General features: G+C 27.9%; 4 protein-coding genes across 6 annotated transcripts; 2 read left to right on the top strand and 2 right to left on the bottom strand.

Annotated features, from left to right (window-relative positions):
* Positions 1-475: 475 nt before the first annotated feature.
* LOC126865926 (plasmanylethanolamine desaturase) lies at positions 476-11,819 on the bottom strand. 2 transcript variants are annotated; one of them, XM_050618892.1, is made up of 6 exons: positions 11,687-11,819; positions 8,051-8,887; positions 5,727-6,398; positions 5,077-5,288; positions 4,683-4,901; positions 476-4,533 (listed from the first exon to the last, which is right to left on the bottom strand). In XM_050618892.1, exons 3-6 carry the CDS (start codon positions 5,956-5,958, stop codon positions 4,273-4,275), a joined length of 924 nt encoding a protein of 307 aa, XP_050474849.1. In that variant the 5' UTR covers positions 5,959-6,398; positions 8,051-8,887; positions 11,687-11,819; the 3' UTR covers positions 476-4,272. The 2 variants fall into 2 exon arrangements, with proteins under 2 accessions (XP_050474849.1, XP_050474850.1); XM_050618893.1 differs by lacking the exon at positions 8,051-8,887.
* A 133-nt stretch (positions 11,820-11,952) lies between these two features.
* On the top strand, positions 11,953-16,439 carry LOC126865922 (mitochondrial ribosome-associated GTPase 2). Its single transcript, XM_050618888.1, has 7 exons — positions 11,953-11,985; positions 14,752-14,988; positions 15,060-15,179; positions 15,273-15,611; positions 15,691-15,829; positions 15,907-16,139; positions 16,217-16,439. Exons 1-7 carry the CDS (start codon positions 11,956-11,958, stop codon positions 16,364-16,366), a joined length of 1,248 nt encoding a protein of 415 aa, XP_050474845.1. The 5' UTR covers positions 11,953-11,955; the 3' UTR covers positions 16,367-16,439.
* LOC126865925 (ferredoxin-fold anticodon-binding domain-containing protein 1-like) lies at positions 13,051-14,678 on the top strand. The gene is made up of 3 exons (XM_050618891.1): positions 13,051-13,427; positions 13,502-13,724; positions 13,817-14,678. The coding sequence occupies exons 2-3, from the start codon at positions 13,547-13,549 to the stop codon at positions 14,641-14,643; spliced, it is 1,005 nt and encodes a 334-aa protein (XP_050474848.1). The 5' UTR covers positions 13,051-13,427; positions 13,502-13,546; the 3' UTR covers positions 14,644-14,678.
* On the bottom strand, positions 16,359-21,538 carry LOC126865917 (alanine--tRNA ligase, cytoplasmic). Of its 2 annotated transcripts, none has more exons than XM_050618880.1 (15): positions 21,390-21,538; positions 21,011-21,204; positions 20,738-20,926; positions 20,514-20,659; positions 20,189-20,380; positions 19,838-20,128; positions 19,634-19,743; positions 19,273-19,547; positions 18,866-19,189; positions 18,533-18,791; positions 18,180-18,432; positions 17,835-18,099; positions 17,474-17,758; positions 17,217-17,394; positions 16,359-17,138 (listed from the first exon to the last, which is right to left on the bottom strand). In XM_050618880.1, the coding sequence occupies exons 2-15, from the start codon at positions 21,152-21,154 to the stop codon at positions 16,465-16,467; spliced, it is 3,585 nt and encodes a 1,194-aa protein (XP_050474837.1). In that variant the 5' UTR covers positions 21,155-21,204; positions 21,390-21,538; the 3' UTR covers positions 16,359-16,464. The 2 variants fall into 2 exon arrangements, with proteins under 2 accessions (XP_050474837.1, XP_050474838.1); XM_050618881.1 differs by having other exon boundaries at positions 16,359-17,135.
* Positions 21,539-21,549: the final 11 nt, after the last annotated feature.

Genomic DNA, 21,549 nt, shown 5'->3' with positions numbered 1-21,549 from the left:
TTGTCTAATTATATTTTATCTTAGTTATGGTATAGTATTATGTATATGAATTACTTAATAAAATATTATAATAAGTATGCAAAAAATATTTATTAAAGCAATTTAATTTCTATCCTTCAATTTGTAATTATAATCTAAACAACTCACTTTATATAGGATGTAATAATTCACAATTAGAATCCAATAATTGTGTTTCATTTATAAAAATAAAATATTAATTAAGCATTTTTATAAATTATTTTTATATTTGTTTTTACATATTTTTAAATAACTTTTTGTTATTTCTCAAAGTAAATTTTTATTGATAAGATGTATGCCAAATATTAAATGTGTAATATATCATCTAGGATTGGTACACTTGCATAAATTTTGAAATGTTTATTAGATATAATTTATTGTTAAAAACTTACTAATTAATTGGAAAAAGATGTATCACTGAAATAAAAATATAAAATGACAGCAAGACACAAATATATATGAATATTTTGTTATTTATTAAGCAATTATTTGCTTCTTTCTGCAGGATAAAGTTTTGTAATACAATATATTGGTATTTAAAAAGTTTATCAGACATCAATGAATATTTAAATCCTAGAGTGCAGTTTTGTTATATAATTTATAAACATATAAAATTTTTATTATCACAAGATAATGTTTATTCTAATGTAATTAGAGAGTCACATTCTTTAATATCATTCTAATAATATTCTCCTTTATGTTTACACTTTAATAACAGCATAAAGATGAAAAATTCTAACGTTGCAAAGTCATAATCAAACAAGATGCATGTTCTTTTCTTTACAACATTAGTACAAAATATTAATTCAGATTTTTGTAAAGTTACTGAACTATCACTTTGACATTTTCAGAGACACCATTATATATTAATGATGGAACAGTGCTATTTCTAGCTTATGTAAGGCTTGTTTTTTTATAGTTGATTATGAACTTCATACATTGTTAATGTTATCCTCATTTATTTATTTACCATCTAAGAGAAAATTTTTTAACTAAACACATGCAGATAAGGCAAATGCAAATTCCAGTTTCAGTCGCTACTTATACATGTTACTGTAGCCAGAAAACTGCATATAAGCATATTTTTGAAATTTTGGATGCTCTATTATTTTGATTGCATTTCATGTACATTTGCAATATCAGAATATATATTACAGATATACACATACATACATTTCTGTTTATCGCGAAGCAGCTTTTCGAAAAATATAAAAAATTAAGAGTAATAATTTGCTTTTTGTATTTTTATAATTCAATTGTAATTCGTAAAAATTAATAGAACAGTTTTAGTCTATTGCATGGTGTATTTTTAATATGTATAACAAATTTTAAATGCAGTTTTATTACACCAAATCGAGAAAAACAGAATGTATGTACGCATATTTGTTGAAATTACATTTTGTTATTTCTTCCTTGAAAAATCAGTTATTAAAAATATTATAAAACTGAATGTGAAAGATTGTGTTTAATAATGATACAATGTAATTCCATTAAAAGTGTTCAATTTATAATCATATGAAAATAGGTATGTGCATTTTTGCAATTAGAATTAGATATAAATGTTCTCTATGTATCAAATTCAATATATTTACAGCCTTTATTTCATTTTTCGTTTGAACTATGCGTTATATATTTCTCTTTTATAAATTTAAGCTTAATAACATATATTTACATCTAAATGTGCTGCTGAAAAGTCAAAATTACTAATACTAGTAGTTCTTACAATGTATTTAAATTTATTATAGCGTTCAATTCAGTTTATTTTGCGTAAATTTCTTATGTACTATGTATTGTTTAAAATAGAGACTAACTTCTAAAGTGAATGTAGCCTCAAAATATTAAAGTTAAGATTATTTCTCAATAAAATATTTTTTGTTTTTATGTTATAAGGCTGATCGTATATTGACTGTTATTAAAATTGTATAAATCTATGTAGGAATTGTTCAAATGAACTATTTCATAAATTAACATTAATTTTTTGGTATTGTTATTAAATATAATGTAAATAAATATCTACATATTCAATTCACTGAATGTTGATGCAATAAATATGTTCACAGAATTAGACTTATGGAATGTGAAAACGAGACACTTTATTTTAATCAAAATATTTCATGTTGCGATATCGATCATTAAATTAATAAAATAGTTATGTAACTATTATACATCTATGCTGCCTTTATATATAACGTTTTATGTTCAATAGTCTTTCTTTTTTCGTTGTGATGAATGGTGAGTTGTAATTCCAAATTAACATTCAAGTGGTACACATAACTAAACCATTCATGGTAAAATAATGAATCTCCATTTTTTCATTTTTTCACATTTTCATAAATGGACGACACAATGTACAGCTCTATTCTCATATTTCAAAATTTATCTTTAAAAAAGTATATATCGCAAAAGGTAATTAAAGTTTGCAGTAATAATAATGACATAAATATATATTGCATAGAAAATTAAGTTATTAGCCAAAAATATAATTTTTGTGTTTCATTTTGCTTTGTGTTGTTATTAGGTAACTATTAAATAGATCTATATTTTAAAAAAAGCATCAGTTCTGGCACGCATTGCTACTTGACAAGTTTGTTAAAAGTTTATACTTCTTTTTTTCTATAACAATAACAACAACAATAACAAGTACGATATTTATAATAAACGTAATGTCCTCTAATATCATTTTCTTTAAAAGACATTACTAATGATTTGCTTGTAAGGAACATACATCATGGTCAAGCTCTGCATAAAGTATACTGAAGGTCACAAGCCATTCAAAATAGTAGTCAATGAAAAAATGTATATAAAAATCAAGGTAATTATCGTAATTTTAATAATATCTATTTATGAAGATTCCACAAATTTCTCATACTACTTAAGTATCAGTATACTCTATCCAAGTCAAACCAATTTAGAAAACTGCTGCAAAGAGCAATTAACTCTTTTATTGGTCCCTGAACCTAAAACTTGTACTTATATTTAGCACCTTACAATTTTTATATCTGTTGAATTATTTGTCACGAGCTAAGAAATATAATTGGTAAAAAAAAAAGTATCATTTTTATACTAAACAAAGACGTCATTCAATTTATAAACAATGCTGTATTTCTTTTATACTATTTATATATTGTTTCATAATATTGTTAAGTAAATCTTAGCTCAGACTGTGTACATTGTAGACGAACTTTTTAAATCAAGATTAAAATCAAATTGCTGATTTGAATGATTATGAACACAATGTAATATATAAAAAAATGTATATAGATTTATTAATGAACAATAGCTAATTTGTTTTCCTTTTAAACACAAAAGATATTAAATTATTTACGTAGATAGATAATAGTTAAATTGACAATATTCATTTTTAGCAATAAGTTTTTATAAATCAATATCTTTTATTAAATTTTAGTAGTTCAAAAATTTTCTGGGGTTCAGGGAAATTGATTGTACTTAAACAGCAGTTTAGGCTATTATAAATTAGCATATTAATTACTTTAAATTATATCTTTCCTTTAAAATTGCACTGTTTAGATTTATGCGCGAACAAATGTAAGCGACAATTTTAAATTAATTCATAAATATGTATACATGTATACAAATACATATAGTATGCATATATATACACACGTATACTTACATATATGTGTATATCAATGCATTTTATTTTTAACACTCAGTTTCATTTCATAGCCACTGGACATTGTGTTTAAAATTTAAATATAGTACACGACACTTCTCATTCACAATGTACTGCAGTATTTTGTGATTATAGTCTTAATACTTTATAAATTATTATATAAAATGTTAAATTAATACTCTTTGCTTCAAATTTGTGCTATTTATGTAATGATTGTGCGGTGCATAAAAGTATGAATTGCTTAATTCATCAGGCCAATTGTTAATTCATAATTTATACTTACACAAACATGATTTCATACTCACATTTCTCTTACGTAATGTATATACATATATATTTATATTATTGCGTTTATATATATTATAAATGTGTAAACTTCAAAAGCATATTTAAGTAATACTAAGTGTCTTTAATCACGCTATCTATTTTGTAGGAAAGGCCTCGTAGTGCTAAATATAAGAAAAAAAATACAGTATAGATTTAAGTTTCCCTTCAGCATGTTCTATTCAAAATTTTTCTCTATATTTTTTCATGAAGTCAAAGTTCATGGAAAATTTCATCTTTTGTTAAATTTTTTTTTTATCCGTGAAAATGCATAAAACAATAAAATACATTAATTCTCAAGATCGTTTTTGTGCCCATTTCAAATCATCCGCCCTAGGTTTACAGCCAGTAGCTTTTTCGATTACAGTTTCTAGAATATACCAAAACCGAAGTTGTTCTAATGGCCAATTTAACCATCCAGTAGTAATACAGAAATAAGTTTCATGTGGTGCAACATGATGCACACGATGATGTTTTCTAGGCAATATAATTCTATGTTCTTGTAACCAAACAACCCAAGAAGGTAATCCAAAATATGTATGTGACCATTTATGTATCTGGAAAAAGTCTTTTATGTTATTGCTACTATGTCACTCTGGTAATACTAAATTTGATAGAATTGAAGAAGTTTATATAAAATTTGTACTTTGTTTCTTAAATATAAGAAGTTATCTGATATATATATCAACAAATTATATTCAATTACCTGATTAGTCATTGCCACAAAAATTGCAAGTAGAAACCAATAACAGGTCCAAACAAATTTTTGTTGTATCTCTGATTCTGGGAGAGTTAAGAAATCCCATGTTAATTTGTAAAGGAATGGAATTGTGACCATGAAATTGTCACCATTAGTTTCTATAAAATCATGCCTTGTTATGCTAGTTGGATCAATGTGGTGCTCTCGAAATGGTCTTAAAAAATTCTGGAAGTACACATATATACATATATATATTTATATATAACAATTTTTTAAATGCATATATATATATATAAATATATATAGATATGATCTATTAATAACTTTCATTGTTCAACGAAAACATTAATCTTAAACGTGTAAATAAGTATATTTTGTGCAACAGTTGTCTGCAATTTACCTTTCCAAGAACTGGAAGCTCCACAGAGCCCCATGTGTCAGCAGCCCAATGTACTAATCCAGATCCAAAATCTGCCGTAACGATGCCACAAAATGCTGCTATCGCTATCGAGCTCAAATTTTCTAATCGTAATCTGACAAGGATAAATATCGAATTAACTACGATGAGAGTAATGCAGATGCCTACACAAATGCACTCTTGCGTTCTTTTCCCTGCAATAAAAACATTATCATCAATCATCGTTAATCACCGAAATTTCGACAGTGTACTATTTTAACTACAAAATGTAAAAAATCTTTACATAGAGAGTGGTATCATAATAATGATTTTATAATTATTGTATAGATACAAAGATATGTATTGTTAGATTGCCCTTTATTTTAGTTCACACTCGAGAATTCCAAGGTGCGACCGATATATAGTTAGTATTTTGGCAAGTATTAAAATCAGAAAACATATAATGTATTTACACGTGCCGCTAATGTATACTTTTCCAAGATTTGATATTAAATATAATGAAATTATTAATTGAATCCACCGAATGTATTTTTATACATAACATATATTCAAAATTGTTTTAAATATTAATAAATATCGAAGTATCGCTGAAAATGTTTACGTAGGAAAAAATTAATTATTAAAATTATTACCAGTACTATAAAGATTTGCTAATTCTTGAGCACCCTTGTGATTAGGACCCCATCTTGGTACAGTTCTGTCCTCTTGTGAAGTTGAGACCACCGAATTGGCATTGGGATCGTCCTCGAGCATCGAATTCTCGTAGATCTGCCGTTCGGTTTTCACTGGCGCCAAGAAATTCGTAGCCATCGAGCACGCGGCTGATGCCGCTTGGCCCAAGTTTGCTACCTTTATCTCATCCATACTTAATATCGTAATTATCTTGAATATTCCTTGAATAATGCAAATCCTAACGTGTCTTTTTTTCTTTTTATGAGTCGGTTTTGCTTCGTAACGGTTGCGCGTTTTCCGACATTGCGATGTCTCTTTGAATCGGTTACTCAAAAGGCAGCGATGCGTTTCTATATATTCGTATAAAGGATTTATACTCTATCGAGTGGGTTCTTACAAAATATGGACGATCTTTTGAATTTTGTATGCAGAAACTGCCATAACGTGTTACGCATCATTTGATGTAGTTTCTCATCATCTATTGTTTGATCCATCTGATTCTTGTACAATTTTCTCTACTGCGGTCATTATACCATTTATATGTTGGATTTACAGCTTTATTGTTACTCTACGTTTCTCCTAATTTCGTTTTGGATTCTTTGGATCTGAAGCCTCATTCGACGAAATTTGTACTATGAGAAACACACAAAATAACAATTATTATTACAATAAATAATTTTTATTCTGATATACATAATTAAAAAAAAAGATTGCATATGATTTTAATTCATGGAAATATTTTCTGATATAAACTTTATATTATGCTCGATTATTAATAAAAATACAATAAAACGTACTAAAAATTACATATTTAATGTATGATATTTTACCAATATGATTATCTTAACATGCGAAAATTTTTCATTTCAATGACAATTTGAACAATCAAAACGAACATTTTATGATAAAGTATTGAAAGCAACAACCGCAAATATCGAACTTTCCTCACCGGATAACGTTTTTTATATCTAATTTCACATATCTTTATCGGTATACTACCTGACAACTAAAATGCTTGGGAAGGCTTCAATAATAATAATAATTCACAAAAGAAATATTGTAACATAATAACAAGCTACAAAACTTATTGTATTGATCATTTTCGACTTAACTTATTACCATAATTGTGAATTACTTTAATTCAATGATTTTATATTTGTTTTTTAAATAAGATATTACTAAGAAATTAACAGTAATAATATCGATTAAAGTAATTTCTGAAAAATCTAATAATTGCTCAAACAACATTTATAATAATTTTCTTCATTTTATTAATGCAAGTGAATTATAACAATTGTTGTATTATTTTATGCTTATAATAAACATCCATCAATCGTTTAATTATATTAATATAAATATTTCTTCAAAGATATCGTTTCATCGAAAAAATTTAAAGCGTTTAATTACAATATTTGTTGCAATATATGCTATCACGCGTTATCTTTCAAGAAAAATGAAGATAACAATTTATAAATATCTAAGCTGTGGAATAATAACAATATAATCCGCAAAGTAGGTTAATTTCGCTTTTACACGAACTTAAAAAATAATTTTGATAATGTATCGAGTCCACTTTTAGTCACATTTTTAATATGCGTGTACCGACTAATCGAAATAATTCAAGAGCTACTTTGTGTCATGTGACATTATTAATTTATCTTATCTTATACCCATACATATAGAAAATTTAGAAATTCGAAAAATTGAACATCTAGGACAAAAATGAATTATAAAAAATTAATTGACTAATAAATTCAGTTAAAGTGTCTTTCTAATAAATAATATGTCATCTCTTAATTAGTTAATCGTCTGTGTTTACGTATATACAAGTAAAAATTTGACAGTTCGATCATATAAAATTTCGAATGAATAAATATCTTGCATATACACTCGTTCAAAACTAACAACATTTATTAGCCGCGATATTTTAACAAAATTGAATTTAACATTGCATTATAAATTATAATAAACAAATTGTTATATACTCTGTTGTATATATTTTTGCAAACATGAAATTTAATATCTTGTTCATTCATTTCTCAGAAATTTTGCACACACGATATTCTAAACCGGCGTGCATGGTTACGCACACGATAGATTTGCGCTCTATGCGTACACTACACGCGCACGACACGTGTATTTGTAATTAAAGGTGTAGGTAACACTAAATAATATACAAGCAAACATCGACAGATAATATCATAATTCAAAGTTTCAAAATGAAACATTGAAATTCATGGTAAAATGAAATTTCGAATGGAAATAAACATCAGGTAGAGCATACCCATAAGAGAGCCGATAAGAACAGAGACAGCGATAGAGAATCCTCGCAGAATTTAGAGAATTCCTTGATGTTTCTGTATGTGGTTGTTATCTTGGTCGACTCATTGTCCAGCCATAAAGTTGCTGAATTTGCACGCTCAATTAGTCACTGATAGGGTCACAAGAGACCTACGACGAGACACTATCGTACCTCGTAACGATATAACACGTACATATGTAAAGAAAGCACGCATGATGTTCATATGCAGTCATGTATAAATTTCATACACGAAATTTTTCTTCTTTTTCGTCTCACTTTGTTGTTGCTACACCGTGATATCACCACAGAGAACTGGTAGTAACAGGTTTGGGAGTTTGTGTATTTTCGTGAATGACAAACACTAGTATAAGGACGTAAAATTGAAGGCAGCAAAGAACGAGAGAGTGCGTGCGTAAAGAGAAAAGAAAGATAGGAGTAATTGACGAAAGAATCGAGGAGATATACGTTGACACAAGTTGGCATTTAATTCCGGGGACCCGTGGTTTTCTCTTTTTCATAAGCCGAAAGGTACGAAAATAACGAATAAAGCGTACAAACGGAGGCGCTAGTTTCGCAGTGTATGCCTTACACCTTACACCGTTCTGTTCACCCGATTCTTCTCGATTCTTTCTCTTTTACTCGAGTTCACGTCACGCGATTTGCCTCTGTCTCTGACTCTTTCCTTCTTTCATACGAGAACTTCTCCTGCAACCCCGCCTCGTTTCGTGACGAACGACCGGCGCCGCCTGACGACCGTAGCTCGCGTCGCGACGCTCTCGTGGCGCCGTCATGCGGTTACCCTCCCTGATGTTACCACTTCTAGACATAAGAAGAGTTCCGTTGAGTTGAGGTGGGATAATTTGTTGCGCTCGTATTTTCATTCACATCGTTATTTCGAATATACATACGCATACGCGTTGTTCTACTTGATTAAATCGTCATTGCATTCCTCGCAACCTTATTATTACGTGTATTATTATGTTAATCCTACATTACTATTAGACTGTGGATTTTTATGCATTTATACAAAATTTGAAAGTGCGAAATTACACAGAATGCACATAATATAAAAAAATATATAAAATATTCAAAGCACTTTGTATAGTACTCTGTAGGTAAAACAATTTCTTACCGATCTTCTGTATTTTTAATTATATTTTTAATAATATGGATTTTGCATAAAAATCCCCGGTTTAATTATTATGCATATATACACTTTTTTCTTGAGCTTTTCATCATTGAAGATGTAAATATTACTAATTTTTTTGTATATATGTAATTTTATCTTACTAAAAATATGAATTTAAAAATTATTTTCTTTAGCGTATTGTTTTATAACTCATTAGCTGTACACGCTTATGAGATTTACTTTATAACTACTTAAAATATAGTATGCAAGACGCACATAAATTAGGAACTATAGAAATGCATGTGGTGTATGTATACGTCATTGATTAAGTATGCAATATGTCATGATTATTAGTGTATGTGTATCATACACATTCTTACATTACTAAATGTCGTATATTTGTTAATTAACTTGAATCTGTACAATTAGGTGTGTAATCGTTGATATGAATGGTTAAATTCTTACGCATATCCTTAAATATCACGGTTATCTACAAATTCAATATTACGACTGAAGTTTTCAGTTATTAATTTTGATATCAATTGTAACGTGCTCTTAAAATTCTCTTTATATGAAAATTAAAATTTATCACAATTATAATATAAACAATAAATTTATAATAAATAATCACATACTAATAACCTTATAATACCAGGCTTATATGTATATATATAATTGTGTATTTGTGTTGTACATTATATTTGTTAAAAACAAAGAATTTATAAGGCATAACCTTCGACAGCAAGTTGTTAAGTTTCAAGTCTAATGTGACCTGAAAGTCCTTTGGGGACTGGTACACATGATGTTTCACGAAATACTCATACTTTATTTAAAAGGAAATCGACCGAGAATGACTAGCTTCTAAGTTTTTCATGAGTTATATCACGGATGTATGTAGGTCCGTGATCACGTAATAGATAATAGAACAGACGATAACATACTATTATGTATAATAACAATCATATTATAATAGCAATTTTCGATATCGAAATTGTTAAATAAATTTTATATTAGCTTGATAGGAAATTATCGATTTTCTATCGAAAGCAATCGATTAATTTTCGTCATTAAACCAATTTCTTATACAAGGTATCAAGCTCGCGATCTATCTATAATTATATAAAAACATTGGTTTATGTACTTACCGAATGAATTTAAATATAAAGAGTTAGATGACCATTACAACAAAGCAGTGTCGTTAACATGAATTTTAACTTCTTTTCCATTAGTTTTTTTTTTAATATAATCTGCACTATTTTATGATATTTAATAAAATTTTGTTTGTAATTTATCTGTTTGAGGTTGAGTTCTTCTTTTAGCCTTGTACGACCAGTCTAGTTGCCAAGTTACAATAATGCCAAAATAAACTCAGAAGTGCGAAACTTCGGTTGACATAAATTCTTAACCGTGATAAGCACGTTATGTATACACAAGGGGCGGTTGTCAATCATAGAGGAACAAAAGGTGTTTCCCTTTTTTCACATCGGTTTTATTATGCTATTAAAGAAGCAATGAACGTAAGTTCATTTTTTCTAAGTATTGAAAGTCAATAGCGGAAACGTTTCAATAATATTCATTCGTGATTTGCGTTACGTGATTTAACAATAAATGTTGAATCATTGGACCTCCGCAATGTGAATATGAGATAACAACACAATTTCATTAGTGCGCGTGCAAACGTATAGGTGAGTTGCTATTTAAGTGCTATCAGTACCCAGAAACTAATCTGTAAGATAAAAGGAAGGTAACATCGTTCAATTTTCACAGAAGTTAGATTTCCTGCAATTATGTATACTTCTTTATTTTATCAGCATTCATCATTATAAAAGCAAAAATTGTTGCTTTATATTTTCTGTATTATATATAATTTATATTTGATATTAAAATTGATCTAAAGACTTAAAAAAATAGAATTATTATATATACCCATCATTTATGGAAGTTAATTTTATATGTAAGTATAATTAACATCGAACGATCGGATATTCTTACATAAGTTAATCTAATTTAATCCTCTTAATTTAACCTTCAACTCTTTATAATTACGTTGAACGACAAACTTTTAAATTTATTTCCTTTTTTCTTTGTACGCGCGCGTTTTGTCTGACTGGATGTTTTGATATGTATTGAGAAATTTGTAAGAAATATTTATTTATTTGTTTACTTCATAAATTTGTGTTAATTTTCATTACTTATGCATTATTTATGATTATACATGTAATAATTTTTTCTTCTAATCTAAAATTAGTTTCCTATTGTAGTTAAATTTTAACATTATACAATAAAATGTTTCATATATTAAATTTTGTACCAAATAAATTTTATTAGATCTGAAATATCCTATTTATCAATTAGCAAAATATGCAAAGATATTATAAAACATTTGCTATGGTTACTATGTTACAAAATGGTAATATTTCCAGTAAACAATAAGCTATTCGTATGGCCTTATGAATAATGATTCAGATATTATGCTTCGTATAACTTACTATTAAAATTTAGTAATACAGTGTGTGATCGGTCTAGATTTTCCTTAGCTTCAAAAGACACTGAATCGGCTATGCGTGTCGAGGGTATAACCGTGACGACATGATACATAGATTCTCAAGGTACAATGCACAGTGTATAATGTGTGTCACAATGAAAAACCACTAGTTAATATTTTTTGCTGCTAATTGACTACATATCGGTTATTCGCAGACTTGTATGCTATGATATATACAATCATGATAAGCATAAGTACAAAAAAGATGATATTATGATCCGTAGAATGTACATACATATATCTGTAAGTACATATACATATACAGTGGTCACAAGAAGTATTTGCATACACTCCAATTTTCCACTGAAGTACTTTTTTATTAGGTTGTGAATTTCATTTTTATAGTATTATATCCTTATCGTAATATAAAAATACTAGTAAATGATGTAAAATTTAATACGCTTGAATTTAATTAATTATAGTACGTAAACGTTATAATAAATATAACAGTATGTCAAGTCGATGTAAGTCGACTTGAATTTTTTTAAATATTAACAGCCTTAATAAGTCATGAATATCTTCCAAGAATCTCTATGAATTTTCTATTTCCTATTTAGTAAATAATAATCAATTAAGTAATCATGAATAGATTCATTTATTTCAAATTTTTCTGAGAAATCCGTGAATTAATATTTATTGTATGCAAAAACGGAATCATACAGTGAATTCATGATGCTAATTTTGTAACACACTCATCGAAGTATCGTACAAAAATAGTTTCATTCATTCGTCGTACTATTATGTCACAAACTTTCGTTTGTAAGCCAAAGAAGTTGTCAGAAAAATGCAAGGTTTATTTTAAATTACTTCCGCAATGAATTAACACAATATCCGATATATATACATAACATCACATAAAAACATCTGTAATTTCACATATACAATATGCATGTATGTTGCTTAGATTTTAATCAATTTCATTTATATGTGTTCGATAATAACTAATATAAAAAAAAGAATGCAATATATATATATGTATTAGAAATTATACTACAATTAGAGTAATTTTTAAGTTTTATGATAATATATGTAACAGGGAAATAAAAATTATTAGTAAACATTTGTACCAGTAATAAAATACATGAAACTATTAACGGAACAAAGTTAAAACAAACTTAGATATATCTTTTAGAAATTTTTGTTCATTTTTACGTATATATTAATAACAAACTTAAAAATATTAATATAATTTATTAATTTCTGTAAATAAACTTAGGTTACACATATCAACCTTTAATGTAATTAAATTAAGTTATAATGTAAAACAGTAAATAATGCATTTTTCATTGACTTTCATTAGTACATGAAATTCAGAAAATTACAGAAGTACATTGTATATATTTCCACAATCCACATTTATATGAGAGTGATCTTAAATTTATAAGTATATGACATTCAAATATTACTAGTCGGCAGCCAATAGCCGCATCCGCAACAACCACATTTTGTTTACGTTTATTGCCTCGTCTCGTAAGACATAGTGTATGTCATATTTTAAATTTTCTTGTCATTTTCAAATTCGAGTATGATAATATTTAATGTTACTAATCTTATTACAATTATTTAAAAATTCATTTGCTCATTTATTAAACTTTCTAATTAGCTTAATATGTATATTACCATAATTATAAATAATAAACTAGTAAATCACGTCTAGTACATCATTGTTACACTATTCATATGAGGTTAGTCGTGTTTTCGTGTTTTAAGGGTTAGTAAATATGTCTTTAAGAGAGATTTAAACACATTATTTTAATAGTGATTATACAATATAATAATTCTATTACCTTGATTTACCAAAATCATGAAAGTTACTATGTTCAATGAAAATGATTGTATACTCTTAGTTGGAGAAGGCAATTTTTCATTTTCTGTTGCACTGTTCCATCTCAATTTAAAAATTAATATTACTGCAACATGTTACGAAGCTAATGTTGATCAAGAGCTTGGAAAGAAAAACATAGAATATTTAAAAAGTAATGGTTGGTATTTTTTTTGGAAAAGATTAATATTTTTTCTTTATATTCATTAATATAATTAATTATATATAAAAATTCTATGCTTTTCTTTTCAGGAGTTTGTGTATTATTAGGTGTTGATGCAACAAATTTAAAAGAACATCCAATATTAAAAACAAAATTATTTAACAAAATTATTTTTAACTTCCCTCATGTTGGTGGTAAAATGAGAATAGAAAAAAATAGGGAATTATTAAGACAATTCTTTATAAGTGCGTCAGAAATATTAAAAAGCAATGGTCAAGTATTAGTTACTCTATGCAATGGTCAGGGTGGTACAGCTATTGACAACCCACCAAGACGTTGGGATGATTCATGGAAAATCATAGAAATGGCAGCATATGGAAATTTTGTACTAACAGCAATTGAACCATTTGTATGGTCATCTTTTCAAAGTTATATAGTAACTGGATATCGCAGTTTGGACAAACAATTTCATTCTGCTGGGGCTTTAACTCACATATTTATAAAATCTAAACCACCAACTGCTAAGAACATTGCACCTAAAAAGAAAATAAACATTCTAGAATGCAATCGTAATAATTTTTCATGGAAAGATATAAGTCAAATTACAAACATATCGCATATAAATGCAACTAATATAGATACTCGTACATATGCATTTGATATAACTTTTGGTGTTAAGGAAGAATTTAATCCAATTAAATTTTATGTTTTATTATATAATCATGCAGGACATATTATAAATGATGTTAATTTCTTAAAGTTATATGAATCAGAAGGAAAAGTAGAAAAAAGAACTTATAGAATAAGTTATAAATCTAACCATTTACCTTTATATAGAGAAAGAGTTATTAATATACACCAAAATTTAATAACAAATATTTTGGAAAATAATTTAAATGTTGTGGTTGGAAGATAATGTTATTACATATGTGAAATGTACACATATAAAAAGTACAAATCAATGTAATACATAATTTAATAAATTCCTATTTATTTACATTTAAAATTGTGATTTTATTTTCAGATGTATTACATTCATCAAATAAGAAATCTAATTTTACATAAAAATTGTTGGAAACGAAGTATTTTATATACTGTTGCAATAAATATTAAAGAATGTAAAGATATAAATAAAAACATATTTAAATCATTTTGTACTTTTAAAAGATTTATAGAACAAAAGAATGTTCCCAAACCATTACGTAGTATAAAACCAAGAGCAAAGAATGATGCAGATAGAAGTATCCTTGATTTGAAGCAAGTATGAAGTTAAATAATTTTTCTTTAATTTGTGCTTAATATTTAAAAATATTTACCTACATCAATATTTAGGTAAGAACAATTGGAGGAAAAGGTGGAGATGGAGAAATATCTTTTTTACAATTATGGTCAAATGAGAATGCTGGGCCAGATGGTGGAGATGGGGGACATGGTGGTCATATAATTTTTGAGGTAAAAATTGAATAATTTGTTAAAACAGATTGAAGATAAATAGAATTGATAATATTTGAAATATTTGAAATATGTATACTTCAAATGTTGCAGACATCATTGTATGTTAAAGACCTTTCACATATAAGTTCTGTTCTCAAAGCTGAAGATGGAGAAAAAGGCTATAACAAAAGTTGTTTTGGAAAAAATGCCAAGCATACTATAGTACCTGTTCCTATAGGTACCATAATACGCAATATGAAAGGAAGCATAATAGCTGACTTAAGTCAAGAAGGAATGATGTTTATTGCTGCACGAGGTGGTGCTGGTGGTCATGGGAATGCATTTTTTAAATCAGATGTACAACAATCTCCATGTATAAGTGAATATGGTGCAGATGGAGAAGATTTACAGTATGTGTTAGAAATAAGTAGTATGGCACATGTAGGATTAGTAAGTAAAAGTTATATTAATATTGTGATTGATCTCTTAAAATTTAGTTAAAAGCTAACAATTCAAATGTTTGTATTAGATTGGATTTCCAAATGCAGGTAAAAGTACATTACTCAGGGCAATATCTAGAGCTAGACCAAAAGTTGCAGCATATCAATTTACGACATTGAAACCTCATTTAGGAATCATATTGTATGATGATTATGAGCAAGTTACAGGTTGGTAACACAATGTAATCAATTAATCAATATTTCTTTTTTATTATTTTTTAATAATAAATTTGTTAATTCCCAAGTGGCTGATTTACCTGGTCTTATACCTGACTCTCATAAAAATAGAGGACTTGGCATACAATTTCTTAAACATGCAGAACGTTGTAAGGTTTTATTATTTATTCTCGATGTTGCCTCTGATGAACCATGGAGAGATTTTGAAACTTTAAAATACGAAATCGCAGAATTCAATGTACAACTAAATAAACGATTACATCTCATTGCAGCAAATAAGATAGATTTACCAGGAGCAATGGTTAGATATTGTTTTCTCTAATTAATATTATTTAAAAAATTAATATTACCATAATATAGCTAACTATATAATTATAGGAAAAATTGGAAATACTCAAACAAAAGATTAATTTACCAATTATTCCAATTTCTGCTAAAATGGGTACAAATATATCCACTTTATTAAGAGAAATAAGAATACTATATGACAAGGAAGAAGAAGAGAGTAAGAAGGAAAATGTATTGTAGTACAAAGAATATTTTGATTAATTATATTATATATTTATAATAATTTGTTAATAAAAATCATTTATAAAAACCATTTGTTTCAAAAACAATATTTAATATCAATTAACAGATTTTTCACAAATCTTAAAATTTTTTATCATACTAGCTACTTCCGACTGATTTAAGATAGTGAAAAACCATCTATTTAGATTTGTATACTGCTTTCTAGATGCCAGATCTAATACATGTTCGTACAACGGCATTAAGGCAGTGAAAACAGCAATATCTGCAAGACTAATTCGTTCTCCCACTAAATAAGTTTTTGTCAATAGTATATTATTTAGTTTCTTTAAAGAAGATAGAACATCTTCTTTAGATGTTTTAATATTTGTCTTCACATTATTTGGAACATTTTTTGAAAGACATGGCACAATCCATCCAAGTACTGCTGGCAAAATATGATTATCTGCATAACTTAACCATTGTAAAACTTCACTGAATGTAAAAGCATTACTCGAACATCTTAATTGATCACTGGATAAATAAAACGCGATCGCATTGCTATCAGACAACACAACACCATTTCCTTCTAGCTTAATACATTTTGATGTGTCATCATTTTTATGTTGTGATGTAGTTAATTCTATATTGCTATATTTAGCGACTATTTGAGTACGATAATATTTAATACTTCCAATATCACTGGAAAGTACCAATTTCTTTTTTAAAGTTTTAGAACATACAGATTTTTCGCTACTTTTCAATTGATCATGATTTTCATTTACAATATCTTCTGAAAACATGTTTTAAGTTCAGATACTTTCAGTTTATATGACATATTAATGTTGATGTATAGTAAATTAGATCCTACCTACTATTCCAAGCTTCGAGTTAGCAAAATTTTTAGCAGTGTGTACCAACTTAGTTACGCATGATATATTCGTACCCGAAGCCTGAGCAGATTCAGATTTTCCACCACCTTTCCCTTCCATGAGTGAAGCAATTTCTTGAATCCATTCATTTGCTTTTAATCCTTTATTTATAGCAGACTATTGTATTTTATAAAACATAATAAAAGTATTATTTTTATATTAATTAGCTTATTTGGCTACACGCATCTGATCTTACCTTAGATACTGCGCTAAGAGCAAAAATTTTTTTAGCATCAGAGTCGACACTTATAAGTAATGCACTTGTCTCTGGAGATATAGCTTTTATTTTTTTAAGGGCTGAATCTAAAGCTTTTGTATTACTATATGCTTGTAATACTTCAACTAGTACTAAACATCCAATATTTTGTTGAATTATTTCTTGAATGGTATCTACTACTGCATTGACTATTGCGATTTTAGCTACACGCTCTTTATCGTCGAGTGCCTTTCTTAAATCTTTTAACATTTTACGCATTTTATCCTATATTTAAATAAACACGTTTATGATGGTTACAAAATGAACTATACAAAAATGTATGTGCATGTATAAAATGTACCTTTTTCCAGCTTGAAATAGTAGCATGTGAAACATCATCTGTTAATTCAACTATTTCTTTTATGTGTTCTTTTATATTTACACCATCTTTATCAGCTACTATAGTTGCTTGAAGTTGGTCTAAATGATTTTGTAATATAGATGCTTTCTTCTGAGCTTTTGTTGCTTCAGGGCCTGTTAGAGCTACTATACGCCTAATACCTTTAGCAATAGCCTCTTCACTGGCTATAACAAAATCTCCAATATGTTCTGTATAATGTAAATGCCTAAAAAAAATTAAAACTATATAATTAAAAACTATTTACGACCTCTATTGTACATTATTGAAAATATTAAATATATTTACGTTCCACCACAAAATTCTACGCTAGTTTGTAATGCAGCACTACTTAAAGGATCTTTTTCTAAGTCCTCAACTGGTATACCTATACTAACAACTCTTACAGGATCAGGATATGTTTCTTCAAACATAGCACGTAATCCTTGAATAGTTTTTGCTAGTGCTAAATTACTTTCTTTAGCATAGATCTTTTTATTTCCTTTTATCATATTACTTGTAATTTCCTCTACCTTTCTTACTTGTTCTGCAGTCATTGCTCCTATAAAAAGAGATGTTTAGAATATATGTATAGATTTTTTTAAGCATTTTAAAATATATTTTACATTCTGTGTGGTCTTTATTACTATTTTTTAACAAACCTTTATTTGTAAAATCAAAACGAAGACGGTCAGGTGCAACTAAAGAACCCTTCTGATCAACTTCTGTGCCTAACACTTTGCGAAGAGCATGATTAAGAGCATGAGTTGCAGTGTGATTGCTCATTATAAGTCTCCTTCGTGTAGTATCTATGTTCAAAAAAACTTTATCGCCTTTTTTCAATTTTCCTTGACCTACAGTTCCAATGTGTAAAACGTAACCACCTCTTATTTGAACATTTTTTATACGAACTTCGGTATCCTAGAAAAATGAAGATAGTTATCTTTAATAATTATGCGTAAATACACGTAAATTTAAGTACGGTATTTATTTACGTCATCATCGATCTTCACTAAAAATCCTTCATCGTATATTTGTCCACCCTGTTCTGCATAGAAGTTAGTTTGATCTAACAAAATCCCAACTTCTTCTCCTGATGATACTTCATCGACGAAAGTCTTTGCACGTCTAACAGCAATAACAGTACCAGTACATGGAACAAATTCATATTCTTCATATAATTTATTATTTACGACTTTGTAATTATATTTTGGCAAGTCGTTTGTTGGTTTAATTCCTTTATTTTGTAATTCAGTAATTGCATGAACATCCAAATTAATTTGATCATCTACTCCACCACTTTTACTTTGGGAAATAAGCTGAGATAAATTAAATAATTATAATTACTTTACCAATAATACATTCTGAATCATTGCTGCAAAGTGCTTGACATATCTAGTACCTGAGCTTGCTTTTTTGCTTCTTCGTAGCCGATTATATCTACTTTTAAACCTTTCTCTTCAGCCATAAGTTGTGTTAAATCAACCGGAAAACCATATGTGTCGTATAGACGCCATGCAACATCACCTGGGAGAACATTTGATGATTCTAATTTTGCTATAGTACGATTTAATAAATTACGACCACGCGATAAAGTCTTGAGAAATTGAATTTCTTCTTCATTAATGACATCAATTATATACTGTGGGTCTTTTTTCACTTCTGGAAAGATGTCACCTATATTCCCATAAAAAAGTAATTTTTAATATAAAATATATCATAAATAATATAAAAGACTTAAAAATCAAGCTGAAGGTACTTACCAAGAATATTTACCACAACATTCACCAATGACCCAAAAAAACCAGGTTTAGCATTCAATTTTTCAGTTGCATAACGTACAGCACGCCTCAAAATTCTTCTTAGCACATATCTAAAGTTTCATTAATGATACAATTTATATGTTGGAATATGATCAAAATACGTAATTTAAGAAGACATGAATATATAAATTTAATAAAACACACCCTCTACCAGTATTATCAGGTACACCTCCATCTGCAAGAGCGATTGTAATAGTTCTTGCATGATCAGCCAAAACTCTATATGCCATATCTATTCCATCTTCATCTTCCATGCCTACCCTTCCTCGATAAGGTGGTGCTCCGGTACCTTCTTGTATTGCATCAAAAAGTGGTACAAATAAATCTGTATCATAATTTGCTCTTTTATTTTGTATAACTGACACTAATCTTTCTAAACCCAGACCACAATCAATGTGTCTTTTTGGTAACAGTTTCAAACTTCCATCAGTTTCTCTAAAATATTATATAACATTAGAGAAATAAAGCTTACTTTTATTATTATAAGTTACTTACCTATTAAATTGTATAAATACAAGATTCCAAATCTCCAAAACATCTGGATCATCTTGATTTACTAAATCAGCTGCTTCCCTATTGCCAATACGATCATAATGGATTTCACTACAAGGTCCACATGGGCCTGTTTCTCCCATTTCCCAAAAATTATCTTTCATATTTCCTGGTAATACATGACTAGGAGATACACTAAGAAAGTAAAATAAGTGTTTATAATGTCCTTTTATAAAAGCTATGGTAGTAATAATTGATACAATAAAAACTAAATATAATAATACTACTACTAAATATTAAGAACTAAATATAATAAATATCTAATTACCCTAAAGAAAGCCAGATTTGTTTGCATTCTTCATCAGATTTTAAATTATTTTTTTCATCGCCTCCAAAATAAGTTACATACAGTCGATCTGCTGATAACTTTAATTTAACAGTTAGAAATTCCCAAGCCCAAGTACAAATCTCTTTCTAAAGAATCAGTCATATATGTAGAAATTGCAATAACTATTTTTCAATAAATCATGCATTACATAATTAGTGTATTACTTTAAAATAATCTCCAAAAGACCAGTTACCCATCATTTCAAAAAATGTATGATGGTAAACATCTTTTCCAACATCATCTAGATCATTATGTTTTCCTCCAGCTCTAATACATTTTTGACTGTTAACAGCTCTCATTAGCTTTGCCATATCGCTATTAGGATCCACTGTTCCCAGAAATATTGGTTTAAACTAAAAATGATCAAAATAAACAAATGAATGAAAGATATATTTTAACAACTGGAGATAATAATATCTTTATTAAATATATTATACCTGGTTCATTCCAGCATTTGTAAATAATAATGTAGGATCATCATGTGGTATTGTAGAACTGGAATGCACGTATTCGTGATTCTTACTTTTAAAAAAATCAATATAAGCTTGGCGAATTTGCTTAGCACTCATCATTACAGTCATACTGATCTATTCTTTCCCACTTCTTTATTTCTATTTCTTCACTTCTACTTCTAAAATTAAATAATATATAATACTCATAAAGTAATTTGAACATATGGAGACAGTTTATATTGTTTATTTAAATAAAGCAAAATATTCAAGTAAAAAATATTAATTAAAAAACTAAAATTTGTATTGACATCGTAATATTATAAGATTATGAAATATAAACAGGGGGCACAATCTATAAACTTACTCGAGACTAAATACGGAAGTTTATACCAAAGCAGCGAGCTTTACAAAAACTGGAGATAAGGATTTCAAAAGAGAAAGGAAAAGATATTTGCAACATATGTGAGTCGTACCGGCACTAGATTGTATCATAACCGTAACTTCAGTTCTTTGACTGCATTAAC

Source organism: Bombus huntii, chromosome 5, assembly GCF_024542735.1.
Source record: "Bombus huntii isolate Logan2020A chromosome 5, iyBomHunt1.1, whole genome shotgun sequence".
In the NCBI taxonomy this organism is placed as follows: Eukaryota; Metazoa; Arthropoda; class Insecta; order Hymenoptera; family Apidae; genus Bombus; species Bombus huntii.
This window is presented reverse-complemented; position numbering and strand designations above follow the sequence as displayed.

Bases quoted from the DNA above. Each gene is read 5' to 3' on its own strand.
- LOC126865926 (XM_050618892.1), bottom strand. From the start codon at position 5,958: ATGGATGAGATAAAGGTAGCAAACTTGGGCCAAGCGGCATCAGCCGCG. The intron at 5,289-5,726 runs GTAATAATTTTA...TTTTTATTGCAG, and splicing joins AGCAAATCTTTATAGTACTG to GGAAAAGAACGCAAGAGTGC. The intron at 4,534-4,682 runs GTAATTGAATAT...GACTTTTTCCAG, and splicing joins TTGTGGCAATGACTAATCAG to ATACATAAATGGTCACATAC.
- LOC126865922 (XM_050618888.1), top strand. From the start codon at position 11,956: ATGATCCGTAGAATGTACATACATATATCT. The intron at 11,986-14,751 runs GTAAGTACATAT...TTTTATTTTCAG, and splicing joins GAATGTACATACATATATCT to ATGTATTACATTCATCAAAT. The intron at 14,989-15,059 runs GTATGAAGTTAA...ATCAATATTTAG, and splicing joins GTATCCTTGATTTGAAGCAA to GTAAGAACAATTGGAGGAAA.
- LOC126865925 (XM_050618891.1), top strand. From the start codon at position 13,547: ATGAAAGTTACTATGTTCAATGAAAATGATTGTATACTCTTAGTTGGA. The intron at 13,725-13,816 runs GTTGGTATTTTT...TTTTCTTTTCAG, and splicing joins AGAATATTTAAAAAGTAATG to GAGTTTGTGTATTATTAGGT.
- LOC126865917 (XM_050618880.1), bottom strand. From the start codon at position 21,154: ATGACTGTAATGATGAGTGCTAAGCAAATTCGCCAAGCTTATATTGAT. The intron at 17,759-17,834 runs GTACATTTTATA...ATTTAAATATAG, and splicing joins CTATTTCAAGCTGGAAAAAG to GATAAAATGCGTAAAATGTT. The intron at 17,395-17,473 runs GTAAGATCAGAT...AAAATACAATAG, and splicing joins CTCTTAGCGCAGTATCTAAG to TCTGCTATAAATAAAGGATT.